The 27,548-nt window shown below is 41.3% G+C and overlaps 1 protein-coding gene across 1 annotated transcript in view; it reads right to left on the reverse strand.

Annotated features, from left to right (window-relative positions):
- Positions 1-27,548, reverse strand: part of LOC139262457 (matrin-3-like) — a 64,721-nt gene that overhangs the window by 1,566 nt on the left and 35,607 nt on the right. The window contains exons 4-10 of the mRNA XM_070877643.1: positions 26,064-26,102; positions 24,531-24,610; positions 22,027-22,058; positions 16,610-16,735; positions 6,599-6,727; positions 2,608-2,663; positions 113-684 (exon numbers count right to left, since the gene is read on the reverse strand). Coding sequence (XP_070733744.1) covers positions 113-684; positions 2,608-2,663; positions 6,599-6,727; positions 16,610-16,735; positions 22,027-22,058; positions 24,531-24,610; positions 26,064-26,102 — 1,034 coding nt within the window. The remainder of the gene's footprint in view (positions 1-112; positions 685-2,607; positions 2,664-6,598; positions 6,728-16,609; positions 16,736-22,026; positions 22,059-24,530; positions 24,611-26,063; positions 26,103-27,548) is intronic.

Consider the following 27,548-nt stretch of genomic DNA (forward strand, 5'->3'; position numbering starts at 1 on the left):
TTGCCGCGGCCCCTCCACTCCCCCCTCTCGCTGCTGGCACTCCGCTCCCGCCTCTCACGGCTGGCCCTGCGCTCCCCCCTCTCCCTGCTGCCCCTCCGTCCCCCTCTCTCACGGCTGGCACTCCGCTCCCCCCTCTCCCTGCTGCCCCTCCGTTCCCCCTTCTCGCTGCTGGCACTCCGCTCCCTCCTCTCGCTGCTGCCCCTCCGCCCCCCTCTCTCCCGGCTGGCCCTGCGCTCCCCTCTCTCGCGACTGGCTCTGCGCTCCCCTCTCTCCCGACTAGCCCATCGTCTTCCACTCCAACGGCTACCCTGTCGCCTTCCTCTCCCACGGCTACCCCTCAGCACTCCTCTCACACGGCTACGCCTCCGCACTCTCCTCACGCGACGTCGCCGCTGTATTATATCACGATTTCTCCGCTGTGCTCTTTCACGGCTTCGCCATTCTGCTCTTTCCCGGCTTCTACGCTGTATTGTCTCAAAGCTTTCTAACTCTGTTGTTGCACTGCTTTCATCAGAACTTTCACTACTTTCAGAGCTTTTTCTCCCTCTTTCTGATGTCAGGCACTTCTTCAAATCATCAGGTTTATTCTTCAAATCATCAGGTTTATTGTTCAAATCATCAGGTTTATTCTTCAAATCATCAGGTTTATTTTTCAAGATAGGGCCGAGAACACATTCTTTTGTACTGAAAAAGAAAACAAACTAATTGTACAACAAAATTAGATGGTCTTGTTTTGGCCGTAATACATTTAGTCTGGCTATTCAATGTCTCCCAGAGAAGTAACAGTTTTCATAAAACCATTTCCCAAATGCATCTCACTTAGCTATACCAATGGGCAAGTTCTGGATGTCATTGCAATTTTGCTTTTGGCTCAATATTCAACAAGAGAAGAGTCAGAGCTTTATTTTTATTTTGTTAAATTTTCTCACCCTCCTCACTTGAACATACATCTCATGGGGTATGTTTTCGTGGGTACAGACCGCATTGCAGTACCTCACCCAACTGATTATTCTTCATACGTAACAGTGAGCATCAGCATGTTATTCAGCTGGCAAGGCAGGGCTAACAGTTGAGCTCATTAGCAAATTCTCCAGCAGGGCCTACTTGATAGCGACTGGGGGAGGTACCCGGACTGATTTTCTCCATTTAGTTTAGAAATGCTGAAGCCATTTGCAACACCCCTACGACCACCTTACCAGACTCAGAATGGAATAGACAATGAACCTGGGCCATTCCTGATCTGCATGGTTCATTAGTGGACAGAGCAGTGATTTTTAATCACTGAGCTACGCGGACACAATGATACCTAGCTTCAAACCAGCAGCCTTCTGATTAAATATATTTACGGCCAAATCAGATGTCTGATTTTTGTGCACATTGGCCTCGAATTGCGTTGCGCAGCAAAGCGAAGGCATTGGCCACTGGCCTCGAAGTAAGCTTCGCACAAAGTTCTTGCGATATCTGCGTCGAGAACTTTGGGTTTTCTGACGTTCAATTCAAATTAATGGAGTTTAGTGGGGATCCCCTTGTGGGAGCTGTTGTGACGGCAACAAGCTGTCTAAGCAGCCAATCAAAACGCAGAATTCTCAGACAGCGAACCAGAAAGTGGGTATGCTCTTAAAATTCTAACTTTTTCACAATGTTAAAGAGAGCAAAACAAAGATTGGGGCTCTCACATGGTAAAAAGGCAAAGCTGAAATAAAGATGAACAAACTTAATATATATATTTTAAAAGTTTATTACATTTTTTAAAAATTAAAATGGATAAATTTCACACTGCACAAAATTAAAATTATTTTTTTAGGCCCATAACCATTGTTTAGCAGTCAATATGCTGTTAAAATCTCAATTACACCTAATCCCTTTGGGTCTAAATTTTAGTGGGGAATTTAACAGTGTAATTACTATGGAAGAGCCAAAGTTTTCATCGGTTTCCCCGATTTGAGTGATTACACTGATTGCTGGCTCTGTGTGTGGTTGATGGGGGGAGGCCACAATGCAGCCTGTGTTGGGGCCGTGAATGACAAACTGCAACTTTAGCATATCCGCATGTACCTGTGCGCATGCCAAATCCCGATGTTGCGGTCAGTTTCGATGGTGGAATGACGACGAACTGGGAGAGTTCACCGTCATCCGTACCGTTAAGTTTAAAGGAAAGCTGTGGTAGTGCAACTCACTAGGGCTGCCACGTGTAGCTGGAACACTGGTTCACCCCATAATCTGCTGTATAACTGAGTTGTCAGTTCTATGCCAACCTAGGGAGGTGCCCAGCAGCAGCACTTCCCCACAATCAAGGGGGTTAGGGAGAGTTATCACTGTGGCAATCTGACAAGGCTTCAAACAGCTGACGCGAGAGCAGGAAAGATTAAAGGCTAGGAACAGGCTGCTTGCAGTTCGTGCTTAACTCGGCGAGTGAAGGAATTGAAAAATATACATTACTGAAAAAAAATCTCCAATTTATATTTACTCTATTAACCCAAATGTCCATCTACTTTTAACTTTAATGGTCATAAGTCCAAGGCTGAGGGAGCATTAAAATATTCATTATTGTTAAAATGTGTAATGTGGGTCTGCAAATCTGGATAAACACACAAATTTTGTACTTACCTGAATTCTGCTTGATTTACTTTATTCAACATTTCTTCAATCTCTGCAGATGGTTTCTGAAAAAAATAATCAACCAGCACTGGTTGTAAGTAATAACAAAATTACTTTTTTAAAAATTCGTTCACGGGATGTGAACGTCGCTGGCAAGGCCAGCATTTATTGTTCATCCCGAATTGCCCTAGAGAAGGTAGCAGTGAGCCGCCTTCTTGAACTGCTGCAGTCCGTGTGGTGAAGGTACTCCAACAGTGATGACTTTGTTATAGCGGTTTGGTACAACTTAGTGACTTGCTAGGCCATTTCAGAGGGTAGTTTAAGAGTCAACCACATTGTTATGGGTCTGGAGTCACATATAGGCCAGACTGGGCAAGAACAGCAGATTTTCTTCCCCAAAGGACCTTAGTGAACCAGATGGGTTTTTAACAACAATCCGGTAGTTTCATGGTCACCATTACTGATATGAGCTTTTTAAAATTTAATTCCAGATTTATTTAACTGAATGTAAATTTCACCAGCTACAGGGGTGGGATTTGAACTCATGTTCAAGCCTCTGGCTTACTAGTCCAATAACATAACCACTCACAGTAGGAAAAAAAAGACTGATCTTACACATCATGAAGAATTAGGATGCTTATCTCAAAAAGTGGGATCTATTGATACCAAAGTCAGAACTATGTGTGGCAATCAGAAGGAATTATTATCCAATTGCTCAACCTCAGAAACTGAGGGTGATAATTTGGTTCACATTCAACATTTTAAGAACAATTAGCCTGAAGAGAGAAATTTAAATCCACAAAATGGCACAATAATTATTCATTAGTAATTGAGAACTGGGAGTGTGGAATAACATGTGGTCAGTTAAATCAGAGACACCTGAAGGAAGCACCAAAGTGGGAAAGGAAAGTAACTGAGCAAGAAACAGAATACAACGTTAAGAGTACGTCCACACACACAAATGCAAGCAGCTCATGAGGGAAACACAAGGTTAAAATTTTACTTCACTAGGGTATGACTGAAATATTCTGCCCTTAATCTGTCATAACTCCAACAAAAACATGTTCCAGTGTAACTTTTACTTAAGATTAGGAGAAGGGACTGAGTGTAACGTAGCCAAGTTTGCTGACGATACAAATATGGGAGGAAAAACAATGTGTGAGGAGGACACAAAAAATCTGCAAAAGGACATAGACAGGCTGAGTGAGTGGGCAAAAATGTGGCAGATAGAGTATAATGTTGCAAAGTGTGAGGTCATGCACTTTGGCAGAAAAAAAATCAAAGAGCAAGTTATTTTTGAAATGGAGAAAGATTGTAAAGTGCTGCAGTATGGCAGGACCTGGGGGTACTTGTGCATGAAACACAAAAGGATAGTATGCAGGTAAAGCAAGTGATCAGGAAGGCCAATCGAATCTTGGCCTTTATTGCAAAGGGGATGGAGTATAAAAGCAGGGAAATCTTGCTACAGCTATACAGGGTATTGATGAGGCCACACCTGGAATACTGCGTGCAGTTTTGGTTTCCATATTTACGAAAAGGATATATTTGCTTTGGAGGCAGTTCAGGGAAGGTTCACTAGGTTGATTCCGGACATGGGAGTTTATGAGGAAAGGTTGAGTAGGTTGGGCCTTTACTCATTGGAATTCAAAAGAATGAGGGGTGATCTTATCGAAATGTATAAGATTATGAGGGAGCTTGACAAGGTGGATGCAGAGAGGATGTTTCCACTGATGGGGGAGACTAGAACTAGAGCGCACAATCTTAGAATAAGAGGTCGCCCATTTAAAACAGAGATGAGGAGAAATTCCTTCTCTCAGAGGGTTGTAAATCTGGAATTTTCTGCCTCAGAGAGCTGTGAAAGCTGGGACATTGAATAAATTTAAGACAGAAATAGACAGTTTCTTAAATGATAAGGGGTTATGGGGACCCGAGTCCATGATCGGATCAGCCATGATCGTATTAAATGGCGGAGCAGACTCGAGGGGCCATATGACCTACTCCTGCTCCTATTTCTTATGTTCTTATGTAGAGGCAAGGTGGTCTCAGATACCTGAAATTTTAATTAAAATTGTTACCACAAGGCCGACTAATTAATGGGCTAAATCTGTGTGAAATAAAACTTTTAATACATTAAAATATAAAAAGGAGTGTTTTGCAACATTCAAAATGTATAGATGTGTCTGGATTTATGAGTGAAACCTAATGGTCAACTTGCTGACCTAAACATTTCTTTAACAACGGCAGGTAAATAAATGAGTATGTTCCCTTACATATCACAATATGTAAATAAATATCTGCGTTTAATATGAGGGAACAGCTCTTTACCTTTAATATCAATCTGTTACGGCTGAGTTTACATAAGATCAAAAAATATATAAAACTTTTTTTTTAAAACTGCTTTGCTTATTTCTTTTTCCGCTAAATAGTCTGCAACAGTATTGAGTGTTACCAAAGTAAAGTTCAACAAAGATTTGAATTCAGATTTTTTTTTAAGAATCTCCTTCCAAACTTGAGTAATGGTAATCCTTCTAGAATTTGCCACTATGTCTATGTAGGGCTCAAAAACAACCATTGCTCACATAAACATAAATGCATGCAGGTACTGTAACCATTTAGAATACATGACAAAATATAACAGTCTGCTTCAAGTCAAGTTTTCTCTTCAGCTGTGATTCGCTCCCTTATTCAACTTGCTGACTTTTGTTGCAGAACATCGGGTGCTACATATTACACATATTTTTCCTTTCAGTCACTTCAGAAAAAGTGAACAGTTCAAGCTTTGTTTTGATGCTTTATACAAAAAAAAAGTTTCTCTTAAATGCAGATCTCCTGGGTGGTTTTATTCTCAGCTATTATAAATTTAACACTCCCTCCATCACTCATTGATTCACCTGCTTTAAGGGATACGAAGCAAATCCCCTGACCTCCTCAAAAAAAATATAAAGGAAGGCTAGCAATAACCCGACCTATCTTCCAAGAAGTGAACAAAAATTCAAAAACTCAAATGATTTGACTGGTTCACCTTTTTAAACAAAAACCTAGCAGCTGTTGCAAATGGACTTCATGATTGCCGGTTTTCACTCCTGCTTGCTATTGCTTATTTGTACATTCTTTACTTGTCCAGTTGTGATTTCTTACTTTTTACAAATATGAACTTCTGCCAAGTTGACATCAATAGAATGTTCATACAGAAAAGTGTAACACGAACTGTGACAGACAAAATGTGTGCATGTGCAATGTTTTTATATATTACTAGCAGATCTTCCAAGGTGTTGCTCAGGTTGAGTTAGAGGATGCACTGTTTTACAACAATAGGAGTGTTTATGCCATTAGGAAATTATCCGAGCAATTGACTGAATTAAGTCAAATTTCATTTTTATTAAATATATTCTGGGATTTTAACTGCTGCTAATAGACAAACATGCCTTGTATATTTTATGTCTGTAAACATATCTATATATTTTAGACCTGCATACATTTGTTGTCAATTTTTCCATGATAAATTCCTAGGTTCACATTTATAATCAAAATTGTCTAAGTAAACTTGCCAGACCAATAATTACTGTCTGACAAGTTTTATATAGGCAATTTACATCATAAATGTGGACATAGGAAATTGTAATTGTAAGAATTGACGAGAGCAGTGATACAAGATTTTTTCATATATTTCAGATCAGACAATCTCTTGTGGCATCGCTCACTATCTGAAGTACTATTTTATAAGGGCACAATTATACCATTAAACACGATGCATAATTCTGCTGCTAACATATGTGTACCTTCAAAGCTACAAAGTGTAATTGTTAAGTAAACACTGGTTGAATCAAGTGCATACTGTAGCTAAGTAAACAGCAGGTGCTTTATGCAAAATAAATAATTGCAAAAAAGCCTGTTCAATGAATCTGCAGTATTTTTTATTATTTGGTTTCACACATTTAAAAAATGAAATGAAAATATAATGTTCAAAAATTCAGAAAATTAGATACAAATATTTACTTACCTTTAGCAATGGCTGAATTTGAGCGGAGGATATATCTGCAGTCAGTATTCTACCGTAGAACAAAGGGTTCTTCTTGAAATACTCAATTAGGTTATTGCTAGCAATCTCAGAATCCATTTTCAAGAAAGCCTATTCATTACAATATGGACGTAATCATTATAAAACATTTCACAGATGAACAATTATTTACCATTTATAACAGCAAAAACATTAAAAGTTGTATTACCTGCTATGATTTCTCATTTACTGAATGCGGCTTATCCTCCTCATAACTAAAAATTAGGCCCCTTCACTCAATTATAATCATAGCAGCTTAGTCACTTAAGACTTTTCAATGTGATACCCTCACACACATTAAATTATCAACATCCTCCTCTATGGTTTCTTTCATCCATATGTTTAACATGAAAGATGAGAAACACTGTAATCGTTTTTACACTTGATGGTCAAAGACTGCAGAAGCAAGCAGTGACCTGTTGTCAGTGCTGGAGTGTTGGAACACTTAAAAAAAAATTCATTCATAGGATGTGGGCGTCGCTGGCAAGGCCAACATTTATTGCCCATCCCTAACTGCCCTTGAGAAGATGGTGGTGAGCCTTGGTGTTTGGACCAAGGCTGTAATGAGGTCTGGAGCCGAGTTACCCTGGCAGAATCCAAACTGAGCATCGGTGAACAGGTTATTGGTGAGTAAGTGCCATTTGATAGCACTGCTGACGACACCTTCAATCACTTTGCTGATGATCGAGAGTAAACCAATGAGGCGGTAATTGGCCAAATTGGATTTGTTATGCTTTTTGTGGACAGGACATACTTAGGCAGTTTTCCACATTGTCGGATAGATGCCAGTGTTGTCGCTGTACTGGAACAGTTTGGCTAGAGGCACGGCTAGTTCTGGAGCACAAGTCTTCAGCACAACAGGATGTTGTCGGGGCCTATAGCCTTTGCCGTATGCTCAGGCATTTCTTGATACCCCATGGAATTAATCAAATTGGCTGAAGACTGGCTTCTGTGATGGTGGGGACCTCAAGAGGAGGCCAATATGGATCATCCATTCGGCACTTCTGGCTGAAGATGGTTGCAAATGCTTCAGTCTTGTATTTTTGCACTCGTGCTGGGCTCCACCATCATTGAGGATGGGGATATTCATGGAGCCTCCTGCTCCTCCAGTTAGTTGTTTAATGGTCCACCACCATTCATGACTGGATGTGGTAGGACTAGAGCTTTAATCTGATCCGTTGGTTGTGGAATGGCTTAGCCTTGTCTATAACATGCTGCTTCTGTTTTTTTAGCTGCGTTGCAGCTTTCCCAGGTTGGCACCTCATTTTTAGGTATGTCTGGTTAGTTAGACAAGAAGAAAGAGCATTCCATGATCAGCTTGTAGTGATCAGATTGTCTCTAATGTAGATGCAATGAACCAAATAATACTACTCCCCCTCTGTGTAATTTTTTGCGATAAGACTTTAAGCGCTACTGCTGCGTAATATTCAAATTTACATGAACTAGGTCCGGAACTTTTTGGAGCTATCTAAAGCTCAGGCTAATAAACTTGAGGCTAAGGACCTAGTGGATCTGGCCATTTATCTAATAAAGTTACTGTGAAGATGGTACTGGACTCCATAGGTGGGGAAACAAGGTTTAATTCCCTATGTTGGTAATTTCTTAAGATGTAGGGAAACAGTAAATGGAGGCCGTGAAGCTGCTTTTGAGGAGAGGGAAAAAAAGAAGCAACCTTGTATCCAGGCTACTCTTGCATGCCTCTTGACTCTCAACTAAGAGTATCAATAGCAAAGGCCTTGGAGCAGGATGCCAATCCATAGATAGCACAGGCCCAGAGAAAAACTGAAGTCATCACACCTTGAATCATCAACCAAGGAAAATGATTTAGATGACCAAACGAAAGTGAAAATTCACCAACACTTTTCAAAAATGGATAAAGCTCTCATGAAGTGAATTGCAGTGCAGGTAAAAAGCACTAAGCGGTGAAAATCTGTTTTCTTGATGTACATGATCAATAGTACTGCTGTGAGTGACTGCAGTAAAATAACAAGAATAATATCTCAAATAGTAGAGTGGAAAGAACCATAATTTCTTAAAGGAACAGTACACTTTGGTTAATACCCTTTACCCAACAACATGCATTTAAAAAACATCCCTCATATCAAAGAACACTTTACCGGGGCACAGAATGCACAGTAGGAGATGGAAAAGATTAAAGCCGGGGAAAGATGCAGGCACTGTGGAAATTATATTTTCACCAGGCTTTTGACTAAAGAGAGAGGCATCAAGACAAAATAATTTGGGAGATAGTCCCAAATGGAAGGCAGATAGTGTCTGAAAGATCCACCTCCAATAAAGCAGTGCATACAGTGACGAAGCGATCCAGAGCTGATTGAGCTGAAGGTCGTAGCTGGGGGCATATAGCTTGGGAAGATCATTCAGATAAGCTGCAGCAAGACCGTAACAGAATGGGAATCAGAAAACTTTGAAATTAACATACTGGGGACAGGGAGACAATTGAACTTGGTAAAGACAAAGTGATGGGGTGTTTGGGACTATTTGTCAGAGTTGATTCAGGCCAGTATTTAGGAATATTTGAACATAAGAAATAGGAGCAGGAGTAGGCCATTTGTCCCCTCGAGCCTGCTCTGCCATTCAATAAGATCATGGCTGATCTGATCCTGGCCTCAACTCCACTTCCCCGCATGCTCCACATAACCCTCGACTCCCTTATCTTTCAAAAATCTGTCTATCTCCATTAAATACATTCAATGACCAAGCCTCCACAGATTTACAATCCCCAGAGAAGAAATTCCTCATCTCAGTTTTAAATGGGCGACCCCTTGTTCTGAAACTATGCCCTCAAGTTCTAGATTCCCCCACGAAGGGAAATATCTCTCTGCATCTATCCTGACAAGCCCCCTCAGAATCTTACACGTTTCAATAAGATCACCTCTAAGTCTTCTAAACTCCAGTGAGTATAGGCCCAACCTGCTCAACCTTTCTTCATATAACAACCCCTTCATCTCCGGAATCAACCTCGTAACCTTCTGTGAACTGCCTCCAGTGCAAGTATATCCTTCCTTAAAATAAGGAGACCAAAACTGTATGCAATACTCCAGGTGTAGTCTTACCACGCCCTGTAAAGTTGTAGCAGGACTTCCCTACTTTTATACTCCATCCCCTTTGCAATAACGGCCAACATTCCATTTGCGTTCCTAATTACTTGCTGTACCTGCATGCTAACTTTGTGTTTCATGTACAAGGACCCCCCAGATCCCTCTGTATCACCACATTTTGTAATCTCTCCCTATTTAAATAATTTGCTTTTTTATTTTTCCTACCAAAGTGGATAACCTTACATTTTCCCACATTATACTCCATCTGCCAAATTTTTGACCACTTACTTAGCCTATCCATATCCCTTTGCAGATTCTTTGTGGCCTCCTCACAACTTGCTTTCCCAACTATTTTTGTATCATCAGCAAATTTGGCTACATTACACTTGGTGCCTTCATCTAAATCATTAATGTAAATTGTAAACAGTTGAGGCCCCAACACTGATCCCTGTGGCATCCCACTAGTTAGTTTGTCAACCTGAAAATGACCCATTTATCTCGACTCTCTGCTTTCGGTTAGTTAGCTAATCCTCTATCCGTGCTAATATATTACCCCCAATCTCCGTGAGCTCTTATCTTGTGCGGTAACCTTATATCTGGCACCTTATCGAATGCTTTCTGGAAATCCAAATACACGACATCTACTGGTTCCCCTTTATCTACCCTGCTCGTTACATCCTCAAAGAACTCCAGCAAATTTGTCAAACATGATTTTCCTTTCATAAAATCACGCTGACTCTGCTTGACTGCATTATGATTTTCCAAATGTTCTGCTACTATTTCCTTAATAATGCACGCCAGCATTTTCCCAATGACAGATGTTGGGCTAACTGCTTTCCTGCTTTCAGTCTCCCTCCTTTCTTAACTAGGGGTGTTACATTTGCGGTTTTCCAGTCGGCTGGGACCTCTCCAGAATCCATGGAATTTTGGTAGATTACAACCAATGCATCCACTATCTCTGCAGCCATTTATTTTACGATCCTAGGATGCAGACCATCAGGACCAGGGGACATGTCCACTTTTAGTCCCATTAGTTTGCGGAATACTTTTTCTTCAGTGATAATGATTGTTTTACGTTCCTCCCTCCCGATAGCCCTTTGATTATACATTATTGGGATGCTTTTAATGTCTTCTACCGTGAAGACCTACACAAAATATTTGTTCAAAGTCTCTGCCATTTCTCTGTTTCCCATTATTAATTCCCCAGGCTCAACCTCTAAAGGACCAATATTTACTTTAGCTACTCTCTTCCTTTTTATATACCTATAGAAGCTCTTCCTGTCTGTTTTTATATTTCTTGCTAGTTTACTCTCATAAGCTATTTTTCTCTATCGTTATCATTTTTTAAGTCGTTCTTTGCTGGTTTCAAAAAATGTCCCACTGCTCTGTCCTTCCACTGTTCTTTGCAACATTGTATGCCTTTGTTTTCAATTTGATACCATCCTTTACTTCCTTAGTTAGCCACGGATGGTTAATCCTTCTCTTAAGAGTCTTTCTTTCCAACTGAAATATATTTTTGCTGAGGGTTATGAAATATCTCCTTAAATGTTTGCCACTGCTCATCTACCGTCTTACCCTTTAATCTATTTTCCCAGTCCACTTTAACCAGCTCTGCCTTCATACCTTTGTAATTACCTTTATTTAAGTTTAGGACACTAGTTTGAGAAGTAGCTTTCTCACCCTCAAACTGAATTTGAAATTCTACCATGCTATGATCACTCTTCCCAAGAGGATCCTTCACTACGAGATCATTAATTAATCCAGACTCGTTACACATTACCAGATCTAAAATAGTCTGCTCCCTGGTTGGTTCCACAATGTACTGTTCTAAGAAACCATCCCGCATACTGTGGAAATATCAGAAAGGTTTAAGAAGTTAGTTCAGACCTGAGGTCTAAAAAACTAACAAGCTCGCTTGCACAAAAAAACAAGCAGGCGTTAACCTCAGGGTCAATGAAATAAGGGATGAGGTAGAGTTGTAACCATCAGGGAAAGTCACGGAATAATAAAGCCAAATGCCAATTAACAAAGTTCCAGTAATTGCTAACGACCGAACAAAAGATCAGGCTAGGAATAACAAATTGAAGACCAACGGATAGGAGGGAGTCACCCACCATTACAGGACCAGCTGTGGCCACAGCAGGGGGGTAATAAGAAAGATTCCTAGAGATCAAATTAATGGTCGCACACGGGAAGGGAGATTCCCAACTTGGTAATAACTTTTGGAGGCGAGAGACACGTTGAGATAACAGCAGAATGTCTCTGTATCTTGTAGAAACAAGCAGCAATTAGCAGCACCCTATACGGCTAACAAAGGGACAAAAAAGGTATAAAAATGGACACTTTGGGACAGTCCGGAGCGAGAACCCGGGACTAACACTCGATAGAAGCAGGGACCAGGGAGCAACCCTTGAAGAAACAGTGTCGGGACTGGATTGATCACCTGGGACGTATTGGGTAATTATGAGAGAGTGTTGAGTTAAACAGAGTTGAGTTAGCAGTGTGTTAAGTTGAACAGAGTTGAACAGGCAGAGTATTTTTAGCGGCAATGAACATCTTGTTTGCAGAGTTAAAGAGTGTTGAGTTAAACAGAGTTAGTATTTGGAGTGGAAAGGAACACCCTTTGGAACGCCTTTCTGCAGAGTTAAGCAGAGTTAAATAGAGTATAAGTAGTGAGTCTTATACTTCTTTTGTATTAAGTAACTGTAGAGTATAAGTGGTGAGTCTTTTACCTTTTCTGTATCGAAGAATTATAGAGTATAAGTAGTGAGTCTTGTATTTTCCTGTATTAAACGAACATTAACGATACTGTCATGGGTCTAGTGTGCAATTTGGTATTTAGAAACATAGAAAACATAGAAAATAGGTGCAGGAGTAGGCCATTCAGCCCTTCTAGCCTGCACCGCCATTCAATGAGTTCATGGCTTAACTCAGGAACCATCGCAGGCAACTACTAGTCACCCGACTAGCAAAATTGCCGCTTGCACAACATTGGCGACCACGAAGGGATGATTTTGCAAAACTAAAAAAAGAGTCTAAATGTGTCTTAATGGCAGCATGTTATGCAGAATTACTTAAGCAGAGAGAGCTTAACAAAACTCTACAAAACCAATGGGAGCATGAAAAATCAGGACTTCAGACAGACGTAGCAAAATTGACAGACGAAGTTAAGGGATTGAGGCTTAAATTGGCAGAGCAAGCTAATCAAATTGAGACTCTCCAAAACGATAAAAAAACTCCATACGTTGCATCTGACCTCTAGTATGACTATGGTAGAAAATAACAAGGGAAATTAAGAGAAAATGAGGCAAAAGTGCACAGAGGCTCAAAACCTCAGTAGCTGCAAAAGCAGTTTTAAAAATCTGAAAGCTGACAGCATTAGTTTTCAGGAAACACTGAAACAAGGTGAGCAGAAGGACCCTGCGTGATCCAAAAGGAAGCACCAAGCATGACAATGTATATTTGTGTTTCAGGGAAGCATTGTGTTTACGGTGTCTGTTTAAGAGACGAAGAAAATAGAAAAGCATATCTATGAATCTAAGAAGATAGAACATCGAATTTGCTACCATGGATGTTTGAAAAGTTATGAAATGGAGTGTGTGTGACGCTTCAGTGTGAATGAATGTTAAATACCACGTAGATGTTTATTTGTCTGTGTGTCTGTAGTTTTCCAACTGGCACAAGTTAGTTTGAAATTGGTTTGAATTAATTTGGAGTTATTGAGATTAATTAACCTGTGAAAAACAAACTTTCATTTGGGCCAAGGTGGAATTTTGGTTGGTTTAAATTGTGTGAAAAACCTCTAGTTCTGGACATGAGGCAATCACATATATTGGGTATTTTAAAATAAAAATTTTTCCGACCAATTCAAGAATGTGACCAGTGGAGAAAAGGATGTGTGCTGCTGTTATGCATGAAAGAGAGAATCATTGTAATGTGTAAACTACTGGTATGTGTGGTACCGTGCATTAGTATGCGTGTTTGTCGAACTTTAAAAAAAAAATGTAACACTGTACAAGAATAATGTATATTTTGAGCATTGTAAAATTTTAAGTTTCGAATTTGAGTGGAGGTTTTTCTCTCAGTAACAGAAAAGGGATCAGAATTGATGAATTAACCCATTGGGTTGGCACAAAAAGCCACAATGGAGTTTCTGTTTTTTTTCCTTCTAAGCAGGACTACTGATGTGTTGCAGCATGGTGACAAAAATTGAACTTAAGACTTTGTTTAAAAAAAAAATGCTTGGAATTAAGCTGATAACACAGGCCTCTCGGGGGTACTGTTACAGTACCATCATGACAAACTCCAACCCGTAGCTTACGCCTCATGCATCATAACACCAGTGGAAGCAACTTTCCAGCCCTGTGAGAAGAATCTTCTCAGTATCTCCACCCAAACTGATTCTACAGCTTGATCTTCCGAGCCAATATAATTTCTCACTACTGCACTGATCTCATCCCTTATTAACAGAGCTATCCACCTCCTTTTCCTTTCTGCCTATCCTTATGAAATGGCAAATACCTCTCAATATTCAATTCCCATCCTTAGTCACCTTGCAACCACATCTCTGTAATGGCAATCAGATCATACCTATTTATTTCTACTTGTGCCGATAACTCATGTATCTTGTTACAAATGCTGCATGCAGATAATTTTGTCTTATGTGTATACACTCTATCCCTTCCTGTCACATTCTCGTTATCATTACCCCTATTGCTACCCCGCACTTTTGCCTTCTCCTTTCTCTTTTTACATTTCTGCTCATCGGATGCCCCCCCCCCCACTATTTAGTTTAAAGCCCTAAATACAGCCCTAGTTATTCGATTCACCAGGACACTGGTCCAAGCCTGGTTCAAATGAAGCCCATCCCAACAGAACAGCTCCCCCTTACCCCAGTACTGGTGCCAGTGCCCCACGAATCGAAACCAATTTCTCTCACACCAATCTTTGAGCCATGCATTTAGCTCTCTGATCTTATTTACCCGTTGCACATTTGCTTGTGGCTCAGGTAGTGATCCAGAGATTATTACCTTTGTGGTTCTGCTTTTTAATTTAGCTGTTCATATTCCCTCAGCAGAACCTCTTTCTTTGTCCTATGTCATTGGTACCTACGTGGACCACGACAACTGGATCTTCCCCCTCCCACTCCTCCTCACCAGCCCAGAGGAGATGTCCTTAACTCTGGCACCTGGCAGGCAACACAGCCTTCGGGACTCACGCTCTCCGCTGTAGGGAACAGTATCTATTCCCATAACTATATTGTCCCCTACCACTACAACATTTCCTTTTACTTTGGAGCTTGTGAAGGTTGCAAGAGCAGAGGCCAGTGAAGACAGCATTTAAGAAATTAATCTTAGAAATAAAGAAAGTAGAGAAATGGATTTCAGCAGTACGGTAGAGACACGAGCAGAAGTCTCCTAAAAGTGGAACAATGTATTTTGCGGACTGAATGGATATGTTCAGCTCATGAGTCAAGCAGAACTCCATGGTTGCATGCACTAATAAGCAGCTGGACCCAAAGACACGAGACTGCTGTACAGAATCAAAAAGGATAGTTTTGGTTTCACCAACACTGAGCCTAAGAAATTTTGATTTATCAATAAACTGATGCTGGACAAGTAGCTGAAGAGCACAGCAACAGTCTCGGAGTCAAAGGTGGCAATGGAGAGGTATGCATGTTGGAATACGTGCGAAAGTTGACCGTGTGTTTGTATATGATGCTGCTGAAGGGTAGCATGTAGATGCTAAATAAGTATAAAGATAGCAGCTCTGGGCAATACCATAGGTGGCCAAGCAGACATGGAAGAAGAAGCTGTTTAAGGAGATTTGCTGAAAACCAGGACAGAAGAATGAATTAAATTAACAAATTCACCTTCAGACTCGACTATTTCATTGGCCTCCTGGCTAGTTTAAAAGCTTAGCGGCTTTTAAATGGAAAAACCATGCATGCACGGAAATGTGAATGGGCCAAACAGCCCTTTAAAAGGGCCATGCACCCAAAAAGAATTAGCAGGAACATTGCCCATTATCACTTTGTTACCCACCCTATATTGACTCCCTGTCCCCCAACGCCTCAAATTTAAAATTCTCACCCATGCTTTCAAATCTCTTCATGGCCTCTATCCCTCATCTCTGAAACCTTCTCCAGCCCAACAAACCTGTGAATTCTGCATTCCTTCAATGCTAGACTCATCCATCCCCACTCCCTTCGCCCCACCCTTGGTGGCTGTGCCTTCAGCCACCTAGGTCCTAAATTCTGGAATTCTCTCCCTAAATTTCTCTGCCTCTCCACTTTGTTCTCCTCCTTTAAGACCCTGTTTAAAATCAAATCTTTGACCATGCTCTGCCACCCTATTAATATCTCCTTCTTTGGCTCGGTGTCGATTTATGGCTGATTATGCTTCTGTGAAGTGCCTTGGAAATGGTTTTTCTACATTGAAGGTACTATACAAGGGCAAGCTATTGTTGTTAAATACTTCGACCAGAGCTTGAAGCAGCTCCAAATGCAGAGTTGACAAAATTAAGTTCGCAGCCTGTGTTTTGTTTCTCAGAACTTGAAGGAAAGGCTGGGGACAAACATAATTTCTATACAAAGTCTCAAAAAATACCTCGGCTGGGTACACCACCAAGATAGGTCCTTCATCTGATGATGCCACCACTCACTGGCACTCGCTACCTGGCACAGCTCAAATAAGGAACTGAGCAGAGTGGGAGAAAATTGTGACCTTTTTAATACATGGTACTGTATCTTATTGCTCGAAGGCAGTGTGCTGTGGCATCCTCCAAAGTTAGTATGTTTAAATCTATGTGGATCTGATCAGGCAGTTATATTATTTCAAGATGCACAATGTAGACATAGCTCTTTCTTTGAAATAGTAAAAAAAAGCTAGATTACCTTTTCCCCCACTTTTAAGTACTTGAGTACTTTTCCAAAACTAGAACCAAGCCTCACAGTATCAAAATCTGAAAAACCAGTTGAAGGTAGATTGCTGAGGACCACAATCCTATTATGGGGTTCTTTCTAGAGGAAGCAATATAAAGAATATTACAATGACAGGCAGAGTATATTAAATGCTGAATTTTGAGTCTTAAAATCATAAATTTGACACACATTAATGTTGTACATAAATGTTAGATCACCTCTGCAATACCTCATATAGTTCCCGAGCACCAAGAAAATATGGTATTTCCTCAAAGGGAGCAAGGGGGGGGGGGGTAAGGGGAGAATCACACGAGTTACCTCAACACCATAATTAACAAAAATCTGGGAACAGGTCGCCAATCTTACCTTCTCTGGCAGGGAATAAGTGCTACAGGGTGACCTAAAGAGACCCATGTTAGCATCCCATCATTTGGGATTGGGTTAACATCACCTGAACTCTCATGCAGCTCCTTCCACAACCCACACCCCAGTGACATGCTCTGAAGGAGAACTACTTTCTTCAACTGGAATCAAAAAAAAAATGGGCAGATATTTGGAAGAATATGTGATTTTACATTAAAGCACATCAATCAGAGCAAAAAATATGGAGGGGGGAATTTGGGAGTCTATCCAGAGCAGAGGTCAGATTCAATACTGCATCTCCATTCGACCTGCATTTTAAAGAAAGAAACGCTTGCATTTATATAACGGCGTTCAGATCCACCGAATGAAGTATTTTTCAAATCATCCCTTAATCATCTAAATTCTAGAGAATACAGCCCTAGTTTGTGTAATCTCTCCTCATAATTTAACCCTTGAAATCCACGTGTCATTCTAGTATATCTCCCTCCAAGGCCAATATATCCTTCCAAAGATGTGGTGCCCAGAACTAAACACAGGACTCGTGTGCAGTCTCACCAGGGCTTTGTATATCTGCAGCATGACTTCTAAACCCTGCATTCTAGTCCTTTATATATCGAAAGGCCAGCATTTCATTAGCCTTTTTGATTATTTTTTTACGTCCATGACATAGAAACATAGAAAATAGGTGCAGGAGTAGGCCATTTGGCCCTTCGAGCCTGCACCGCCATTCAATGAGTTTATGGCTGAACATGCAACTTCAGTACCCCATTCCGGCTTTCTCGCCATACCTCTTGATCCCCCGAGTAGTATGGACTACATCTAAATCCTTTTTTGAATATATTTAGTGAATTGGCCTCAACCACTTTCTGTGGTAGAGAATTCCACAGGTTCACCACTCTCTGGGTGAAGATGTTTCTCCTCATCTCAGTCCTAAATGGCTTACCCCTTATCCTTAGACTGTGACCCCTGGTTCTGGACCTCCCCAACATTGGGAACATTCTTCCTGCACCTAACCTGTCTAAACCCATCAGAATTTTAAACGTTTCTATGAGATCCTCTCTCATTCTTCTGAACTCCAGTGAATACAAGCCCAGTTGATCCAGTCTTTCTTGATATGTCAGTCCCGCCATCCCGGGAATCAGTCTGGTGAACCTTCGCTGCACTCCCTCAATAGCAAGAATGTCCTTCCTTAAGTTAGGAGACTAAAACTGTACACAATACTCCAGGTGTGGCCTCACCAAGGCCCTGTACAACTGTAGCAACACCTCCCTGCCCCTGTACTCAAATCCCCCTGCTAAGGCAGCCAACAAGCCATTTGCTTTCTTAACTGCCTGCTGTACCTGCATGCCAACCTTCAATGACTGATGTACCATGACACCCAGGTCTCGTTGCACCTCCCCTTTTCCTAATCTGTCACCATTCAGATAATAGTCTGTCTCTCTGTTTTTACCAACAAAGTGGATAACCTCACATTTATCCACATTATACTTCATCTGCCATGCATTTGCCCACTCACCTAACCTATCCAAGTCACTCTGCAGCCTCATAGCATCCTCCTCGCAGCTCACACTGCCACCCAATTTAGTGTCATCCGTAAATTTGGAGATACTACATTTAATCCCCTCGTCTAAATCATTAATGTACAATGTAAACAGCTGGGGCCCCAGCACAGAACCTTGTGGTACCCCACTAGTCACTGCCTGCCATTCTGAAAAGTACCCATTTACTCCTACTCTTTGCTTCCTGTCTGACAACCAGTTCTCAATCCACGTCAGCACACTACCCCCAATCCCATGTGCTTTAACTTTGCACATTAATCTCTTGTGTGGGACCTTGTCGAAAGCCTTCTGAAAGTCCAAATACACCACATCAACTGATTCTCCCTTGTCCACTCTACTGGAAACATCCTCAAAAAATTCCAGAAGATTTGTCAAGCATGATTTCCCTTTCACAAATCCATGCTGCCTTGGACCTATCATGTTACCTCTTTCCAAATGCGCTGCTATGACATCCTTAATAATTGATTCCATCATTTTACCTACTACCGATGTCAGGCTGACCGGTCTATAATTCCCTGTTTTCTCTCTCCCTCCTTTTTTTAAAAGTGGGGTTACATTGGCTACCCTCCACTCGATAGGAACTGATCCAGAGTCTATGGAATGTTGGAAAATGACTGTCAATGCATCCGCTATTTCCAAGGCTACCTCCTTAAGTACTCTGGGATGCAGTCCATCAGGCCCTGGGGATTTATTGGCCTTCAATTCCATCAATTTCCCCAACACAATTTCCCGACTAATAAAGATTTCCCTCAGTTCCTCCTCATTACTAGACCCTCTGACCCCTTTTATATCCGGAAGGTTGTTTGTGTCCTCCTTAGTGAATACCGAACCAAAGTACTTGTTCAATTGGTCTGCCATTTCTTTGTTCCCCGTTATGACTTCCCCTGATTCTGACTGCAGAGGACCTACGTTTGTCTTTACTAACCTTTTTCTCTTTACATATCTATAGAAACTTTTGCAGTCCGTCTTAATGTTCCTTGCAAGCTTCCTCTCGTACTCTATTTTTCCTGCCCTAATCAAACCCTTTGTCCTCCTCTGCTGAGTTCTAAATTTCTCCCAGTTCCCGGGTTCACTGCTATTTCTGGCCAATTTGTTTGCCACTTCCTTGGCTTTAATAGTATCCCTGATTTCCCTTGATAGCCACGGTTGAGCCACCTTCTCTTTTTTATTTTTACGCCAGACAGGGATGTACAATTGTTGTAGTTCATCCATGCGGTCTCTAAATGTCTGCCATTGCCCATCCACAGTCAACCCCTTAAGTATCATTCGCCAATCTATCCTAGCCAATTCACGCCTCATACCTTCAAAGTTACCCTTCTTTAAGTTCTAGACCATGGTCTCTGAATTAACTGTTTCATTCTCCATCCTAATGTAGAATTCCACCATATTATGGTCACTCTTTCCCAAGGGGCCTCGCACAACGAGATTGCTAATTAATCCTCTCTCATTACACAACACCCAGTCTAAGATGGCCTCCCCACTAGTTGGTTCCTTGACATATTGGTCCCTTATGCACTCCAGGAAATCTTCCTCCACCGTATTGCTTCCAGTTTGGTTAGCCCAATCTATATGCATATTAAAGTCACCCATGATAACTGCTGCACCTTTATTGCATGCACCCCTAATTTCCTGTTTGATGCCCTCCCCAACATCACTACTACTGTTTGGAGGTCTGTACACAACTCCCACTAATGTTTTTTGCCCTTTGGTGTTCTACCCATATGGATTCCACATCATCCAAGCTAATGTCCTTCCTAACTATTGCATTAATCTCCTCTTTAACCAGCAATGCTACCCCACCTCTTTTTCCTTTTATTCTATCCTTTCTGAATGTTGAATACCCATGGATGTTGAGTTCCCAGCCCTGATCATCCTGGAGCCACGTCTCTGTAATCCCAATCACATCATATCAGTTAACATCTATTTGCACATTTTAATGACATTTTAATGATCTATGTATATGGACTCCTAGGTCTCTTTGGACTTCCACGGCTTCCAGTTTTTCACCATTTAGAAAGTACTCTGATCTATCCTTTCTAGGTCCACAATGGATAAACTCCTGCTTGCTATATTTTAAAACTATTTGCCACAGTTTTGTCCATTCACTTAATCTATTAATATCTCTATAATTTTATGCTTCCATCTATACTAGTTATAATGTCGCCTATCTTTCTGTCATCAGTAAATATGAATATGTGGCTCTCTACCCCATCATCTAAGTTGTGAATAGTTTCGGCCCCAAACACAGATCCATGTGGGATGCCACTAGTCACATCATGCCAATTAGAGTAACTGCCCAGTATCCCTACTCTGTGTCTCCTGCCGCACATCCAATCTTCCAATCAGGTCAACAATTTGCCCTCAATTCCTTGAGCTTCAACTTTAAAGAAAGACAGACTTTCATTTAATATAGCTCCTTTCACAACCACAGGACATCCCAAAATGCTTTACAGCCAATTAAGTATTTTTCAAGTGTAGTCATTGTTGTAATGTAGGAAATGCAGCAGCCAGTTTGCGCACAGCGAGCTCCCACAAACAGCAATGCGATAATGACCAGATCATTTGTTTTTAGTGATACTGATTGGATTGAATGTTGGATAGGACACCAGGGATAACTCTCCTGCTCTTCTTCGAAATAGTATAATCGGATCTTTTATATCAACCTGAGAGAGCAGACGGGGCCTCGGTTTAACATTATCATCCTTGCGTTAACAGTTTCTTATGAGGGACTTCAGCGAATGCCTTCTGGAAGTTCATATAAATAACATCTTAGACATTACCCTGTCCACTACTTTAATAACCTCTTCAGGAATGGCCTATCCTTTACAAATTCATGCTGGCTCTCTCTGATCACCTGAAAATTCTCAAGGTGTTCAGTCACTCCATCCTTAATTATAGACTCTAGTAATTTCCTGACAACAGATGTTAACGCAACTGGTCTATAATTCCCTGGTTTTTCTCTCTCTCACCATTCTTAAATAGTGGAGTGACAAGTGTAATTTTTCAATCTAAAGGAACAGTTCCTGAATTGAGAGAACTTTGGAAGATCATAGTTAGGGCATCTGCAATGTTCTCAGCTACTTCCTTTAAAAGCTTGGGATGAAGACCATTTGGCCCTTGGAATGTGTCATTCTTTAGTGCCATTATTTTCTTCATTACTGTTAAGTTGCGTATGCTAATTTTGGTGCTTCCCCATCTCTGATTCAATATTTCCTTGGGAAGCTAACTTTTTCTCTACTGTAAATACTGAGGCAAAGTAATTATTTAACATGTCCACCATTTCCTTATTTTCATTTATATTACCACATAGTTCTTAACTACCCTCTTTATCTTAATATAATTTAAAAAATCATCAACTTCAATACATTCAGACGCTACTGTATCAAATTATATGCCCAATTGTAACGGCTAAAGCAAATATTGTACTTTAAAGAATTACATTTACATTGTAATGAAATTAACACTTACCAGGTTTTCTCGTTTGCTCTGCATAGGAATATCTGTGGGGGGAAAAAGAAACATTTCAATGAGGGTTGCATTTAATGCAGTTACTTTCAGAGAGTAACTTAAAGACTTGAAAAGTATTAGTACTGGCAGTCAACATTTTCTTGGCCAAAGGACAAACAATCGGAATACAGTCTAATACAATGCAATCACTGCAATAGATGATTGTATCATGATTAAATTAAAGATGAAGGAACATCACATCTAGAGTAAAAAACTATCATTTCATAGCATATAAAAGTGAGCTATATCACAGGCCTGTGTTGGAGACAGTAATTGTCACTAAACTATTACATCAAGAGAAAACACTTAGTAAAAGTATATTAAGTTACTCCAGGTAGACTGCTTGCTGACATTTCCCAGAGAAAGAACTTCCACATAGTCAGGACAGTATAAGTAGTATGGGATCAGATTCTACACAATAGTACTTGTTTTCAACAGAAGCATCATGGCATGGTAGGCAAAATTTTAGCATCACAAATAAATTAAGTGTATACAATTATAGGCAGAAACTGCAAATGTGATCTTATGATTGCCTCAGCGACATGCCAAACAAAATAATGTGGATCAACCATCAAAATGTGACCCTTTGTGTAGAACTATCAAGCAAAATGACCAGTTTAAATGCAAGGACGGTGACACAAGCGGGTCTTCCAAAGGTTGATTCAGACACTAACTACCTTTTGAAAAAATGGCTTGATTTTTCAAGTGAAACTAAATACCACTAAATATTCACCAATCACATTTCCTGTCAGAGGCTGATGGTAAGCTGCAATATAAATTCTGTGAAAATTGGGTGAGAAAGCCCATTAAAGTTGCAAAGAAGACAGGAATAGGCACATCAAAATAGGTCATCAACCTTAACAATTTTATAAACTTTCAGGATGGAAACTCTAAGTGTCAGCTATGGCTCAGTGAGTAGCACTCACACCTGAGTCAAAAGATTGTGGGTTCCTATCCCACTCTAGAGAATCTAGGCTGACACTCCAGGGCAGTACATTTGATATGCCGTTAATAGTTGATAAGACTTTAAACCAGGCCCCTTCTTCGCTCTCAGGTGAACGTAAAGGATTCCGTGACAATATTTCGAATAAAAACTGGGGAGTTCTGGCATAAGATATGATTAAATTAAATTAAGATCAAGAGTATGGGGCAGGCTTAGATGGACCAGCTGGTCTTCTCCTGTCCTAATTTTCTGTATGCAAGTTGATTTGGATATATCTCAACATTCATCACCACTGGGTCAGTATCCTGGAATTCCCAATGTAACATCATTATGCGAGCACTATCACTACAAGAACTGCAATGGTTCAAAAAGTAGCCCACTGCCACCTTGTCGGGGTAACTAGAATTGGGGACAAAGGCAACTTTGTTAGCAGTGCCCACAATCTGAGAACAAATTTTTAAAAAGCACTCATCCAGATGAAAAGTTTTTACTAAATCTGGAGCAAGTTTCCTATTTCTCTAAGTTACGGAATGTCAGAAAAGAAAGTGTCATGGGCTTCAGTCTCTTGGAACAATCTATGATGGTGCAAATTTTTAAACCTGCGGGTAATATTAACCAGCTGAAGATAAGCCAAATGGGAGCAAACCAACTGATATAGGTCTTATTGAGCCAATGCATAACATGCTACAGTACCAACTGCGAATGTTCATTTCTGTCAAAGAACTCATAGAAAATTCAAACAGCTTTTGGAAAATTGAAAAACTTGAACAAAAAGAAAATTGCTGCAGAACTATTCCTGAAATTATTTCTTACTAAATTCTATTTATTTATAGTGCAGATAAAGTGATAAATGGTGAAATCTGTTTACTGTTGCTAGTGTTGGTTGTTAGACCTTATATACAACAGACTGTGAGGCAATCCATCTGGCTAAAATGGCAGCACTATGGTGTGAATTTCATAAAGGACCCTAGATGATTTTTCCCTCATGGAATGATGACAGTATTTTTTTGTGTGGACGTTGAGCAACTGAAGAACAATATTGACATCTAATTCATCACTTAAACCCTAACTGAATTTGTAAGTATTCTTCAATATGGCAACACAACTAATTAGCAGTTCCTCCTATGCATGGAGTGATAGAATTTGGATTTATAGTTCCAAATCTCACTGCAAAACAACTGAAGGAAAAGAGAAAAATCGCTCACAAACTGAGGAGGGACGAGAACGCAAATTGTCAATTAACTGTCAGAGTCAGGAGAGGAAAAGATCACTGGTGAAGTTATGATGATGAGAGAAAGGCAAAAGAAAATGTTGAACTGGGGAGATATTTGCCTAAGTTGAGGAGGACAAATAACTGCTAAGCTATGCAAATGGGCAAATCACTGATGAACAATGTGGGAGTGATATTCAACTAGTAAAGATGGTTGTATTGAGAGGTAAACTAAATGATAAAATTATAAATGAAACAAGAAACAAAATTGTAATTGCCCATCATCAGTAGTGTAATTGAGTTTGTTTTTACCTGTACTTGTACTTCTTTTGACCTTCACCAATTTTTTGAGTACAACAGTTGTAACCTTGATCTTCTCAACCGGATCTTTCCTGCATGCAACCAAAAAGATACAGCTGTAATACATTTTAATAAGTGAATACCAGAAGTATCAACTAAGTAGTAAATTGCAACCATGATAATTGAAATACAATGCAGACTACAGTCAATAATTTTCATGAATCCAGACACAATTAAATGTTGTCTAAATTTCCTACCAGAATTGAGTAACAGACTATACCAGTTACTATATAAAGTTGTAACAAACGAGATGATTACACTAAAGTTACATACCAATGTACAAAATACTTTGTTTTGTAAATTTTAAACCTGGATACTTTCTATAATCCTGCAAGGAACTTAAAATAGACGGACCCCTTATATACTTAAGTTGGTTTTCTCAGAAGACAAAAGGCAACATACTGCAGATGCTGGAATTCTGAAAAATAAACAGAAACTGTTGGAAATACTCAGCAGGTCAGGCAGCATCTGTGAAGAGGGACATAGAGTTAATGATTCAGGTCTGTGACATTTTGTCAGAACTGGAATAATTATAGATGTTAACAGGTTTTAAGCAAATACAGGTGCAGGGAAAAAGGAAGGAAGAGGAGGAAAGAACAAAACATACCTGCCCTTTTGTTCTTGCCTCCTCTCCGCCCCTTCCTTTTCCTGCACCTGCTTAAAACCTGTTACATTTTCCAGTTCTGACAAAAGGTCAGACCTAAAATGTTAACTCTTTCTCTCTCCACAAATGCTGCCTGACCTGTTGAGTACATCCAGCATTTATTTTCTGTTTACTTCTCAGAAGACAATCTGTCAAATGGAGACTGTGGCACATTTAGCCCTCCATCTGCAACAACTGATCCTGACTTTGTACAATCATCAGTCAGTCCACATCCAGTACAAAGGTCTAAGAACCAGGTTTCCTTTTCCCCGCTATGGGTTTACCAACAGAATTATTGTCTCCTCTGTTCAGATCTTATGTTCCTGGGTTTGAAAGAACTCTGGTCCCCACAGGAGTCAAAAACTGCCCATCATGCCTGTTTGGCTATTTTACTTCCATTAGCAAAATCTCAATAATCCTTTTGTACAGTGTTTGACATTAAATTTGCCCCCCAACAATGCTATGTCAAAAATAATGTATTTTGATGGGGAGTGCATACATCTTGTTAGACTTTGTCCTTGCTTGATACTGCTGAACATTTTGCAAGCCTGTCACAGAAAGCAATTGATCAAGCAGAGGACTCACCCAATAAAAAAAAAACAGTAAAACTAGGATTTGCTATTGCATGTCAGTCAATCAATTGAAACTATAACATCCAAGCCAGGAATGAAAAACAAGAATTCAAGCTCATTCCTTCCACTAACCATGTAAATACATCCAATCATACATTCCATTCCACCCATCTAATGTTCCAAAATTTTAACTATCAAACCATTTCTAACACCAATGAATTGGTGTGGATTATCTCTACCCACATTCTTGTTGAATGTTGTTTCACTTACTTTGCAACTGATAGTTCTCCAGGGACCCAATCTGGGTAGCTAGAAATAAGCATTAAAAATGTTAACTTGATTAGCAATGTAACAGGGCATTATAACTGAAGCACCTTAAATAAATGGTCACATGACAGGAAGAAACATTTTCCATTGAAAAAAACACTTCCCGAGTTATTAGTTTTCCACAGAAGGAATACACAACAGTTGCTAAAGATTTCCAAGAATCAGAGAACCAAACAATTTTTTCAACTTGCCCTTTCTTAACTGCCGTGGTCTCGTTTTAAATCAATTTGAATGTTTACTAAGCACTGTCTTCTTAATTTGGTTATTGAAAGTCTGAGAACGCCACCCTCTAAGATTTTTCATAAGTAATAAGAAATCAGAAATTGTCAATTGGGTTGAAAGAAAAATAAATTAGTCCATGAAGAAATAAAAAGGAGAAAAGGAAAGATTCTGACCCTTTTCTACTTTCAGTGCAGTGTTCCTTTAAAAAAAACATGTAACTATTTGTACTGCAATTTTGTGCATGCTTCTGTCAAGCCTTGCACCCCCATGTCACGTCTGTCAAGCTCCGCCTCCCCCCACCCCAAATCATTCACTCCACGTGGTGCCGAAAAGCAGGACCTGAGGTCCGAGACTGCTGACCTGATCTCGGCAGGGGTCAGAGGGGAGGGCGGGCGAGCGAGCGCGGGCGCGGGGGGGGGAAAAGAGAGAGCGGCGGGGGGGGGGGCAGAGGGAGAGCGAGCGGCGGGGGGGGGGGGGGAGGGAGAGTGAGCGGCGGGGGGGGGGAGGGAGAGCGAGCGGCGGGGGGGGGAGGGAGAGCGAGCGGCGGGGGGGGGGAGGGAGAGCGAGCGGCGGGGGGCAGGTTTGAGACTGGGGAGGGGCAGGTTTGAGACTGGGGAGGGGCAGGTTGGAGACTGGGGAGGGGCAGGTTGGAGACTGGGGAGGGGCAGGGGGCGACTGGGGAGGGGCAGGGGGCGACTGGGGAGGGGCAGGGGGCGACTGGGGAGGGGCAGGGGGCGACTGGGGAGGGGCAGGGGGCGACTGGGGAGGGGCAGGGGGCGACTGGGGAGGGGCAGGGGGCGACTGGGGAGGGGCAGGGGGCGACTGGGGAGGCGGGTAGGGGCGACTGGGGAGGGGCAGGGGCGACTGGGGAGGGGCAGGGGGCGACTGGGGGGGAGGGGCACGGGGGGAAGGGGGCGACTGGGGAAGGGCAGGGGGCGACTGGGGAAGGGCAGGGGCGACTGGGAGAGGGGCAGGGGGCGACTGGGGAGGGGCAGGGGGCGACTGGGGAGGGGCAGGGGGCGACTGGGGAGGGGCAGGGGGCGACTGGGAGGGGAGGGGCAGGGGGCGACTGGGGAGGGGCAGGGGGCGACTGGGGAGGGGTGACTGGGGAGGAGAGACTGAGGAAGGGGAGTGGAGAGACTGGGGAGGGGGAGGAGAGACTGGGGAGGGGGGGGGGAGGATCTGAGGAGGGGGAGTGGGAGAGAC

Source organism: Pristiophorus japonicus, chromosome 4, assembly GCF_044704955.1.
Source record: "Pristiophorus japonicus isolate sPriJap1 chromosome 4, sPriJap1.hap1, whole genome shotgun sequence".
Taxonomy (NCBI): domain Eukaryota; kingdom Metazoa; phylum Chordata; class Chondrichthyes; family Pristiophoridae; genus Pristiophorus; species Pristiophorus japonicus.